At 49.9% G+C, this 12,187-nt stretch overlaps 1 protein-coding gene across 3 annotated transcripts; it reads left to right on the top strand.

Annotated features, from left to right (window-relative positions):
* The first annotated feature begins 202 nt into the window (after positions 1-202).
* On the top strand, positions 203-8,755 carry SMUG1 (single-strand-selective monofunctional uracil-DNA glycosylase 1). 3 transcript variants are annotated; one of them, XM_010349917.3, is made up of 3 exons: positions 203-257; positions 5,804-6,056; positions 7,465-8,755. In XM_010349917.3, exons 2-3 carry the CDS (start codon positions 5,823-5,825, stop codon positions 7,990-7,992), a joined length of 762 nt encoding a protein of 253 aa, XP_010348219.1. In that variant the 5' UTR covers positions 203-257; positions 5,804-5,822; the 3' UTR covers positions 7,993-8,755. The 3 variants fall into 3 exon arrangements, with proteins under 3 accessions (XP_010348219.1, XP_010348217.1, XP_074258810.1); XM_010349915.3 differs by having other exon boundaries at positions 5,804-6,107; XM_074402709.1 differs by lacking the exon at positions 203-257 and adding an exon at positions 264-1,645 and having other exon boundaries at positions 5,804-6,107.
* Positions 8,756-12,187: the final 3,432 nt, after the last annotated feature.

Raw genomic sequence — 12,187 nt, 5'->3', positions numbered from 1 at the left:
CCAGGTCCTTAGGAATCTGGCCTCTCACTTCTCAAGACTTCTTGATTTAACTCTGATGGAAAGAATAAACTACAATTCCCAGCGATATTTAGGGTTAACTCAGGGCGCCTTCCGGGATTAGAACATTTCCGGCGGAAGTGGCTGCGGGTACGCCAATCTCCTTCCCTAAGCAATGTAGACTACGACTCCCACTGTCCTTAGCGCAGGGGTTGGGTTAGGAGGAAAGGAACCGGAAACAGGATGGGGAGCTGGACCAGGTGAGGAAGTAGAAGGCTGGGAACCTGGGTTTGTGGGGGCAGGTTCAGGGCTCCCAGGGTCGACGAGACTGAGCCGAGAGAGTAGTCAGAATGCCTGGGTTTTCGGGTCCCTCTCTCCGTGTGGGGTCAGAGTCAGTGCAGGGAGAGCCCAGCCTATGAAACTGCCTGGAAGGTCTGCAGGATCGAGGCTTTCCAGTTGGCTGGAGACAGCGGGCGACCGCGGAGGTTTTGTATGGTGCCTTAGTAGTCGCTGGTCCCTTCGGAACCAGATGAAATGGTCTTTTTGAGTTTATGCTTTATTATTATTTATTTATTTATTTATTTTTGAGATGGAGTCTCGTTCTGTCGCCCAGGCTGGAGTGCAATAGTGCGATCTCGGTTCCCGGGTTTTCCCGCCTCCCCGGTTCAAGCGATTCTCCTGCCTCAGCCTCCTGAGTAGCTGGGATTACAGGCGGGCGCCACCATGCCTGGAAAATTTTTGTATTTTTAGTAGAGACGGGGTTTCACCAAGTTGGTCAGGCTGGTTTTGAGCTCTTGACCTCAAGTGATCCGCCCGCGTCGGCCTCCCAAAGTGCTGGGATTACAGGCGTGAGCCACCGCGCCCAGCCTATGCCTTATTATTATGATTGTAATTATTATTTAGTTTAAGGGTATTTCTTATGGTCCCTTGGACTCCCAAAGTGCCTCCAAGGGACAGGGGAGTGCATCGTGTGTCTTCAGATCATTCCTGACTTCCTGGATTTGATGTCAGAGAAGTCTGACATTAGCCTGAAGTCTGGCCTTGGTGGCCAGCCTTATCGATGAGTCAAACTACACTGCCTTTGAGCTTAATGTCATATGACACCATATTTTGTAAAATAATCTTTTTATTTATTTATTTTTTGAGATGGAGTCTTTCTTGCTCTGTCGCCAGGCTGGAGTGCAGTGGCGCAATGCTGGCTCGCTGCAACTTCCATTTTCTGATTTCAAGCAATTCTGCCTCAGTCTCCCAAATACCTGGGACTACAGGAACGCACCACCAAGCTCGGTGATTTTTTTGTATTTTTAGTAGAGATGGGGTTTCACCATGTTGGTCAGGATGGTCTTGATTTCTTGACCTCGTGATCCGCCCGTCTTAGCCTCTCAAAGTGCTGGGATTACAGGCGTGAGCCACCACGCCCGGCAATATCCACATTTCTTAAGCCTCTGGCTCTTGGGGCGACTTTGGGTAGAACTGACATGTTCCTCCTTTGGGTTGTCCTAGTGTTGTATTAAAGCTCACATCACAGTGTATTATAGTTAGTTTATCTGCCCTCTCACAGCAGTTTATGAGCTTACAAAAAGCTTGGTCTACATTTTACTGATTTTGGATTTCTTCCTCATCAGGAGACTGCTGCAGTGCCTGTCATGTAAGAGACTCATAAGTATTGAAAAAAATAAGGCCGGGCGCGGTGGCTCAAGCCTGTAATCCCAGCACTTTGGGAGGCCGAGGCGGGTGGATCACAAGGTCGAGAGATCGAGACCATCCTGGTCAACATGGTGATACCCCGTCTTTACTAAAAATACAAAAAATTAGCTGGGCATGGTGGCACGTGCCTGTAATCCCAGCTACTCAGGAGGCTGAGGCAGGAGAATTGCCTGAACCCAGGAGGCGGAGGTTGCGGTGAGCCGAGATCGCGCCATTACACTCCAGCCTGGGTAACAAGAGCGAAACTCCGTCTCAAAAAAAAAAAAAAAAAAAAAAAAAAAAAAAAGAAAAAAATAAATGAGTTAACAGCTGGTGGTAGGCTGAATGGAATATGTGATTTTCATAGAGGAGAGAGTTAAATGAGTTTCCCAAGAGAATCTTCTTAGAGATGAAACAAGAGTGGAATTCAAGTCAATTGACTTCTAGCCTGTGGCTCTTGCTGTGAGATCAGGCTTTGAAATTATGGGATAATGAAAATAAGGTTTCGTCACTCTTTTGTGTACCCCCGGCCTTGCTGTCTCCAACACAGGTCTGTAAATGCCAAAGGTGGGCTCAAGAATTCTCTTGGGCCGGGCGCGGTGGCTCAAGCCTGTAATCCCAGCACTTTGGGAGGCCGAGGCGGGTGGATCACGAGGTCAAGAGATCAAGACCATCCTGGTCAACATGGTGAAACCCCGTCTCTACTAAAAATACAAAAAAATTAGCTGGGCATGGTGGCTCGTGCCTATAATCCCAGCTACTCAGGAGGCTGAGACAGGAGAATTGCCTGAACCCAGGAGGCGGAGGTTGCAGTGAGCCGAGATCGCGCCATTGCACTCCAGCCTGGGTAACAAGAGCAAAACTCCGTCTCAAAAAAAAAAAAAAAAAAAAAAAAAAGAATTCTCTTGAGATTCTAGAGTTGGAACAGCCAGTCTGCCAATGTTGGTGCTGCATGGGAGATGCAGAGCGAGGTCTCCTGAAACACTGGTGTTCTCCACAGCTCCTTTCGCAGCTTTTGTGTGAGCCCAGTTTGTCCTGGGTAGCCACCTGGACAGATCAGTTAAGACTACTGAGATCAGTTAGGGAATGACTTCCTAAGTTTGGCCTCTGATTTTTTTTTTTTCTCTCTCACTTCCCCGAAGCTAGGGTGAGAAAAATAGGTTGATCAAGCTGTTGTGTCAACCTTGAGTTCTCATCTGGAGGGAAGCGGTCACTGCTGACCCAGGCAGAAAGTTGAGAGGAAGGAATGACAGTGGTACCAGTCATATGGGAGACTCAGAGGTGATGGCCACACCAGAGCCTAGGAAACAAGCAGAGTGCAAAGTGGGCAGCTGAGCTTTGAGTGAACTGAGGAAATAGAAATGGAGAGGGATCCATCAGGAGTGGCTCTTTTACCACCTTTTGGTAAAAGGTGTTTTTTTAATCTTTATTTTTTAGAGGTGGGGTCTCACTATGTCAGCCAGGCTGGTCTTGAACTCCTGGCCTCAAGCAGTTCTGCCTCGGCCTCCCAGAGTGCTGGGATTACAGGCATGAGCCACTGTGCCTGGCCCAGAAGGTACTTTTAAACAAAAGTGAAAAAGAAATGGACATTGCCGAGCAGGTGTTTGTTGTGTACCTGCCTAATAAGGGCCAAGACCTTGGGCTTATGGAGGGAGATTGATCAGAGCCTGGCTCTTGATCTGCCCAAGTTTAGCTGGGGAGGCAAAATGAATTCATCAAGATGACGCTAACTGTGGTGACACACAGTGGTTCTCAGCCTTCACCAACCATCAGAATCACCCTGGGAAGCTTGTTTGAAATACAGATTCCCAGGCCTCACACCAGACCTGCTTGTGTTGGGGCTGGGCTTGGGACACTATGGCAAATGCTGCAGTGTTCTGAGGAGGGAAGGCTTTATCAAAGGGATGGTTTGAGCTGCATTTTGAAGGATGGGAGTGATTTGGATGTGGGGACAGGTGGGGGAATCACAGTCCTGATTGACTAGATGACTGTTGGATGATGTCCCCGTTGACTTGAGGAGTGTATTTGGTTGGATTGTAGAAATGGTATGTGCAAAGTTTTGGGAGTTGAGGTAGGAAAGGCATTTCGAAAATGTGAGTAGCATGGTCAGGTTGGAACACTGGGTTCAAATGGGAGTGGAATGAAGGGGTGGCTTTTGCAGTTTACAAAGCTTGCTGTCATGCTCCTCTCCCTCCCCCACCATTCCCTCCCCTCTCCTTTCTCCCACCTCCCTTCTCTCTTGCCTTTCTTCTTCCTCTCCCATTTCTTCCTTTTCTCCCTTCACCTGCACATCTTATTCCATCCTTATGTCAACATTATTAAGTGGATATTATTATTCTTTGTATTTGAAGGAGGAAACCTGAGGCTCTGGCCATGTGTGTAGCTTGTAAGATTCTTTTTTTTGAGACGGAGTTTCGCTCTTGTTACCCAGGCTGGAGCGCAATGGCGCGATCTCGGCTCACCGCAACCTCCGCCTCCTGAGTTCAGGCAATTCTCCTGCCTCAGCCTCCTGAGTAGCTGGGATTACAGGCACGCGCCACCATGCCCAGCTAATTTTTTTGTATTTTTAGTAGAGACGGGGTTTCACCATGTTGACCAGGATGGTCTCGATCTCTTGACCTCGTGATCCACCCGCCTCGGCCTCCCAAAGTGCTGGGATTACAGGCGTCAGCCACCTTCTATTAAGAGTCCGTAATCAGGCGGTGGCTCAAGCCTGTAATCCCAGCACTTTGGGAGGCCGAGGGGGGTGGATCACGAGGTCGAGAGATCGAGACCATCCTGGTCAACATGGTGAAACCCCGTCTCTACTAAAAATACAAAAAAATTAGCTGGGCATGGTGGCGCGTGCCTGTAATCCCAGCTACTCAGGAGGCTGAGGCAGGAGAATTGCCTGAACTCAGGAGGCGGAGGTTGCGGTGAGCCGAGATCGCGCCATTGCGCTCCAGCCTGGGTAACAAGAGCGAAACTCCGTCTCAAAAAAAAAAAAAAAGAGTCTGTAATCATCCTCCTCACTATTCCTGAGTGTGGGAAAGAAGCTAGGCTGGGGTTAGAGGGTGGTGGAATTAGCAGGGTGGCTGATCAAACCATGTAAGAGAAGATGGTGTGGGTGGTTAAATCATAGCCTTGAGCCAGAGAGATGGTTCAATCAAATCCCAGCTTTATTATTTACTAACTGCAAGACCTTGGGCAAGTTGCTTAATCTTGCTAAGCCTCAGTATCCTCACTTATAACATGGGAGCAGTAATACCCACCTCATGGGGTTGTTGTGAGGATCAATGAGGTGTACCTGGCACAGAGTAGTCGCTCACCACCTGGAAGCTATTGTAATTAGCCTTCCCAGGTCTCTGGGCTGTGACTGTGCACTTACATTTCATTCTTCAGCACTGTGCTTTCCAGGACACAGTCCATTCTGGCTGGGCTTTTCTTTTTTAGGAGACATTAAAAGTGCTGAAAGGATGCCACCGGTAAATGTTTACTGGAAACCTACAGTGGCTGGGCACGGTGGCTCATGCCCGTAATCCCAGCACTTTGGGAGGCCGAGGACGGCAGATCACTTGAGGTTGGGAGTTTGAGACCAGCCTGACCAACATGGAGAAACCCCGTCTCTATTAAAAAATACAAAACTAGCATGGTGGCACATGCCCGTAATCCCAGCTACTCAGGAGGCTGAGGCAGGAGAAGCGCTTGAACCTGGGAAGCGGAGATTGCAGTGAGCTGAGATGGCACCATCGCACTCCAGCCTGGGCGACACGAGTGAAACTCCATCTCAAAAGAAAAGGAAACCTAATATGTGCTTGGCACAGCCCAGGAACTAGCGACTCAGACCTGTGCCTGATGGAAAGTAGATTTGGTTTGGAGTGGGAGATGTTTGGTGGCTGTGGCTTATCCTCACCAGGTGCCAGACGAAGAGGAAGGATATTGGAAGTGGGGAGGGAAAATTCTTCATTACCAAGAATTGAGGTGTGCTTAGGCCTACTTGGTGGTTGGTAGATGACTGACGTGGTCTCTTAGGGTCCTTTCTGAGCCTAGGAAATGGTAGTGGGGGCCCTGGCCAGCATGGATCCCTCCTCCCACTCTGTGGCTGAGGGATGATGAGGGCTCTGTCCATCTCTTTTCCCAGGTGACAGTGGCATGGCCATATGCCCCACGCTTTCCTGCTGGGATCCACCCAGGAGCCTACAGGTGTCCTGATGGAGCCCCAGCCCAGCCCTGGAAGCTTGGCTGAGCGCTTCCTGGAGGAGGAGCTTCGGCTCAATGCTGAGCTGAGTCAACTGCAGTTTTCGGAGCCTGTGGGCATCATCTACAATCCTGTGGAGTATGCATGGGAGCCACATCGCAACTACGTGACTCGCTACTGCCGGGGCCCCAAGGAGGTGCTCTTCCTGGGCATGAACCCTGGACCTTTTGGCATGGCCCAGACTGGGGTAAAGGGTTTGGCTTCCCCAGTGGGTGGAGTGGGAGGCTTTAGGTGGCTGCTTGGCTGGGTATGGTGTGGAGAAGGAGCGTGTGCGTGGGTGTAGACATGTGTTGGTCCCCCCGCCCCATTCTTTCTCAACACGCATACTGGCTCCTGTGGTCTCAGGCCCTCTCCCAGTGTCTCTGCCTGGAATTAACCAAGCACATTAATGGTAGTTTTGTTTTCCCTGTAAGCTGTCCACTAATTGCCTCTGAGAGCCCTTCCTTCTGCCAGCCCATCCCTACTTTACCGAATCTCCCCTGTCCCTGAAGCGTGGGTGGGGTCAGAAGAGGGACTGGGACTGCGGGGTCCTCAGAAGAGACTGGTTGACGGGGGTGGGTATGTAAGAGACGCAGGGCATTCTGGGAACCTGGGTTCTGTTTTTTTTTTTTTTTTTTTTTTTTTGAGACGGAGTTTCGCTCTCATTACCCAGGCTGGAGTGCAATGGCGCGATCTCGGCTCACCGCAACCTCCGCCTCCTGGGTTCAGGCAATTCTCCTGCCTCAGCCTCCCGAGTAGCTGGGATGACAGGCACGCGCCACCATACCCAGCTGATTTTTTGCATTTTTTTTAGTAGAGACGGGGTTTCACCATGTTGACCAGGATGGTCTCGATCTCCTGACCTCGTGATCCACCCGCCTCGGCCTCCCAAAGTGCTGGGATTACAGGCGTGAGCCACCACGCCCGGCGCTGGGTTCTGTTTCTTAGCTAAGGGAAGGTTCAAAACAGAGCCAGGCTCCAGTGCCTGCCTGCTTTCCTTTCAGAGCTCAGGATGAGTGACTGCCCCTCAGTGGGGGTGCTTGGCAGGTGGGGGAGGGGAAGAGGCTTCAGGGCAGGAGGCTCAATCGCTTTTATTGACTCCAACTGGGTGATGAAAGGTGATCAATGATGATTGATGGAAATGATGGCCTGAGGCTTGGGGTGGGGAGGGCACCCAGAGAGCAGTGGTCCGCCTGTCCTTGTGCCTCCTTTAACCCTGGCTGCCTTTTTGTCTCAGACCATCTGTCTGTCCCCAGTACTAACCATCAAACCTGGGGCTAGCTGTCTGAAAGTATTCCCCGTACTTGGTCCCAAAGGCTAGTTGGGGTAGACGCAAACAGATTCTTCTGGACCATAGTCCACAATGAAAAACTGGAAAAAGAAGGACAAAGATGGACAGGCTGAAACCATAGGGTCAAGAATCCTTGTCTCAGGCCTTTGGGTAAAGGTGGGGGTTGGAGGTGCAGGCTGGATCCTCATGGAAGGTATAAAGAAGTCAGTTGGTCCAGAGCCCAGGCATCAGGTCTCCCGTTTGAAGCCTTTCATGTGTCTTTCCTTCCTCACAGGTGCCCTTTGGGGAAGTGAGCATGGTCCGGGACTGGTTGGGCATTGGGGGAACTGTGCTGACTCCTCCCCAAGAGCACCCTAAGCGACCAGTGCTGGGACTGGAGTGCCCACAGTCAGAAGTGAGTGGTGCCCGATTCTGGGGCTTTTTCCAGAACCTCTGTGGACAGCCTGACGTCTTCTTCCATCACTGCTTTGTCCATAATCTATGCCCTCTGCTTTTGCTGGCTCCCAGTGGGCGCAACCTCACCCCTGCTGAGCTACCTGCCAGGCAGCGAGAACAGCTTCTTGGGATCTGTGATGCAGCCCTCTGCCGGCAGGTGCAGCTGCTGGGGGTGCGGCTGGTGGTGGGAGTTGGGCGACTGGCAGAGCAGCGGGCACGACGGGCTCTGGCAGGCCTGATGCCAGAGGTCCAGGTGGAAGGGCTCCTGCATCCCTCTCCCCGTAACCCACAGGCCAACAAGGGCTGGGAGGCAGTGGCCAAGGAAAGACTGAATGAGTTGGGGCTGCTGCCACTGCTGTCGAAATGAGTGCCCCTGGGGCCTGGCATGGGACACATTCAAGACCTCGAAGTCATTCTTGGGCAAGCATGACAACACATTTCCTGGACTGGAGTGAAAGGTCCTCCTGTGCTCCCTGGTCGCTGGGAAACGTTATTCTTTGATATGTTGAACTGTCTTCCAACCGGCCATGGCAGTTTTGACACTACTCCGGTTTGCCCTCCTGATTCCTGCTTTCTTTTTTTGAGACGGAGTTTTGCTCTGTCACCCAGGCTGGAGTGCAGTGGCTGGATCTTGGCTCACTGCAACCTCCGCCTCCCGGGTTCAAGCGATTTTCCTGCTTCAGCCTCCCGAGTAGTTGGGATTACAGGTGCCCACCACCATGCCCTGCTAATTTTTGTATTTTTAGTAGAGATGGGGTTTCACCATCTTGACCAGGTTGGTCTTGAACGTCTAACCTTGTGATCCACCCACCTTGGCCTCCCAAAGTGCTGGGATTACAGGCATGAGCCACTGTGCCCAGCTGATTCCTGCTTTCTTTACCTTTGAACGTTGTCCCTTTCACGGGACCCCGCTTTGTAGAGAATCTACAGAAGGTGTGTGTTCGCACTCGCAGATTGCTCTACATCACTGTTTCCTTGGGAGGCTATTCAGCGGAGAGTGCCCTCGACAGTCATTTTTAAGGTCACATATACTATTTCCGAGGAAATATCTCACCAGGATACCTACCCATCCTTACAGAGCAGCGGCTTTGGCTGACCCCTTTCCTCACAGGGACCAAGACAAAGCATGGGACATGAAATTAAGAGTGAACTTATGGGAGCCTGCAGCTGGATCAGAGGAAAAATCCGGTGTGGCAGAGTGAAAGTCAGAAGACCTGGATTTTCATCCCGGCTTTGAGACTTGTGAACTTTTTGACGGACAAATTGAGAAACCTCTCCATGCCTCAGGCTCCTCATCTGTTAAATGGGGATGCCTACCTTTTGGGGCTGGTGTGAGGATTAATTGAGATAACACTTGAAAGTGCCTTGCATGGGCCTGGCTTGTGGGTGCTCATTACAATCCTCTTCTTTCTTGCCTCTGGCTTGGGGATTCACTGCACTGCACTACAATGGTAGCCCCTCTCCATTCTGGATACCTTGCTAGGGGAGAGTCTGGGCTTCCACCTGTGGCCAGGGTGAGGGAAAATTCTCACCTTGTCAGAGATGGATCAATGACTGAAAAACCTAGCCTGTGTTTTTTTTTTTCACTCTAAGCATTAAAAGCTCCTAAAGCCTTTGTCTTGTTACTTTTTTCCCACCTTGGATGCTAGAGGTAGAAGGCAGTTGTTTAGATTTCCCCTCTCTTACCTCTTCATTGTTGGCAAAGGGTTTTCTTAGGCAGCTGGGGGAAGGATGTAGTAGATGTGTATCTCTCTCTCTTCTTTTTCTTTTCTTTTTTCCTGAGATGGAGTCTCATTCTGTTGCCCAGGCTACAGTGCAGTTGTGTGATCTCAGCTCACTGCAACATCTGCCTCCTGAGTTCAAGTGATTCTCCTGCCTCAGCCTCCTGAGTAGCTGAGGTTACAGGCATGTGCCACCATGCCTGGATAATTTTTGTATTTTTAGTAAGGACGGGATTTTACCATCTTGACCAGGCTGGTCTCAAACTCCTGACTTCAAGTGATCAACCTGCCTTGGCTCCCAAAGTGCTGGTGCCTGGCCGGATGTAGTAGATCTCTAACTGCCTTGCCAAACCTGCAGGGTCTCTGCTAGGGGTCTTATATGATACTCTGGGCGCTGTGAGAAACAGGCGACGGGGCAGTTGGGAAGCTGGTATCCAATTCATTTTTTATGTGCTGAATGGTTGATTGCATGCCCCTTTGGTAAGGGTTGGGAAAGTGAACCAAGTTGGGAGCAGAGCAGGTCCTGAGACCACCTTCATGAGGGCACATGGTCTACTTCCTGTCTCCTGGGACACAGGTTATTTCCAGCTTCCACAATTAGTAAGATTTTTCGTATAAATCCTCTCCTACTTCATTGTATAGTAAAGAATTTGGCCTTTGTCTTCAGTTCCGAAGGAGACTCTTAATCCTTGGAATTTCCCAAGTGATAGGAGTATCTTTGGTTTTTGTGGAGGGTCCCTGAAACTTCACCTGAGGTTTGACCTTAGGCCACATCTTATTTTATATTGAAATTTGATCTCGGACTGCACCCAAGTTTATGGTAAGGTTTGACTGAGGATGGAGGCTGACCATGTCAGAATGACCAACCATATAGTTACAGGGCTGGGACTCTGAGCTGGATGATAGCTTGATCCTCAGGGAGGGGAGAGGAGCTAGAGACTCAGTTCAGCCACATGCCTATGATTTTAATCAACTATGCCTACGGTAAAACCTTAATAAAAACTTCTGACACTGAGATATTGGTCAGCTTCCTGGCTGTGACCACACGGATGTGCTGAGGAATGTGCCGGGGTGTCCTGTTTCTCTGAGCAGAAGGCACACATCTGTGTGTGGGACACTCCTGGACTACACCATATCTTTGTTTTCCTTTGGCTGGTTCGGATTTGCATCTTTCGTAATAGAACTTTAATCATCCCATCCACATTGTGGGTGGGTCTTCCTGCAGGTGGGTCTTTCTCTCCCAGTCTACTGACTCAAATGTTCATCTTTTCTGGAAACACCCAGAAATAAGAACTTTGCATCATTTGATTTAATCAAGTTGACACTCAGTATTACCCAACACACAAGTAGCTCGGCCCAGCTGGGAGAAAAAGATGAAGAGGTAGATTGAACCTAGCCTGTGAAAGGCCTTGAATGCTAAAATCATCTTTGAGAATTTAAAGTGTAGCGGGGGAAGTGAGATGCACAGAACACACACACTGAAAATACTCAACAGTAGGTGAAAACCCATAGAAGGAGATGAAGGGGCAAACCATGGAGGAGGCAGCGTGGGTGCAGTGGGGAAAGGGGGGGGAAGGGAGAGGATGAGTCCATAGGGAGGACATCTAGGGGCATGGCAGGTCTGGGTGAAAGCCTAGAGTTGTGGTCTGTAGGTGATGAGCTAGTAGGACAGGATTGGGTAGTACACAGGGACACTTGGAACAGCAGTGACCAGGATGACTTGAAGGTCTGGGTCCTAGCGGTTTTGCTGTCAGGTCCTGGGTGCATCTTGTCGGAGAGGCTGAGTAAGCTGGGCCTTCCTGAGGGCGCTATATTAGGCTGCTAGGGCTGCCATAACAAAACTACCACAGACTGGGTGGCTTAATACAACAGAAATTTCTTTTTTCACAGTTCTGGAGCCCATAAGTCCAGGATGAAGATCGTTTGATCTTTCCTGAGGCCTCTCCTTAGCTTGCAGATAGCTGCCTTCTTGCTGTGTCCGCCCATAGCCTCTTCTGAGCATGCACCACCCTGGTGTCTCTCTTCTTAGAAGGACACCAGTCATACTGGACTAGGGCCCCACCCTTATTACTGGATTTTTTTTTTTTTTTTTTTTTGAGACAGAGTCTTGCACTGTTGCCTGAGCTGGAGTAGAGTGGCACAATCTCAGCTTACTGCAACCTCAGCCTTCCAGGTTCAAGGGATGCTCCTTGCCTCAGCCTCCCAAGTAGCTGGGATTATAGGCACCTGCCACCACACCCAACAAATTTATTGGTATTTTTAGTAGAGACAGGGTTGTCTCTACTATGTTGGCCAGGCTGGTCTTGAACTCCTTACCTTGTGATCCATCTGCCTCAGCCTCTCAAAGTACTGGGATTACAGGCATGAGCCACTGCGTACAGCCTCTGATTACCTGATTTAACCTTAAGTGCCTCTTTAAAGGCCCTAGTCATACTGGGACTTCAACATACAAATTTGGGGAGAGGCATAATTCAGTCTATAACAGGTACACAAAGTCTTGTCACTGCTTTTTTTTGTCCCCAACCAATGTCAACTGCAATCAAAATAGGGTACTTAGGAGTGCCTTTTTTCTAGTCTGGAGGATTGGAAGCTGGTCTAGGGGCTTAGGTAGCTGATCAGACTTAGTCTCACCAGACTGGCCTTTACCCCTCAGTTCATTCTAGAGCAGTTTCTTCAGCGCAAATGAGAGCGTTCTTAGAGAAAGGAAGTTCTTTTTTTTTTTTTTTTAAATACAGAGTCTTGCTCTGTTGCCAGGCTGTAGTGTAGTGGTGCGATCTTGGCTCACTGCAACCTCCAACTCCCAGGTTCAAGTGATTCTCCTGCTTCAGCCTCCCAAGTAGC

The sequence above is a fragment of the Saimiri boliviensis genome, chromosome 7 (genome assembly GCF_048565385.1).
Source record: "Saimiri boliviensis isolate mSaiBol1 chromosome 7, mSaiBol1.pri, whole genome shotgun sequence".
NCBI lineage: Eukaryota > Metazoa > Chordata > Mammalia > Primates > Cebidae > Saimiri > Saimiri boliviensis.
Note: the sequence above shows the minus strand (reverse complement) of the source record. Positions and strands in the feature narration are given on the sequence as shown.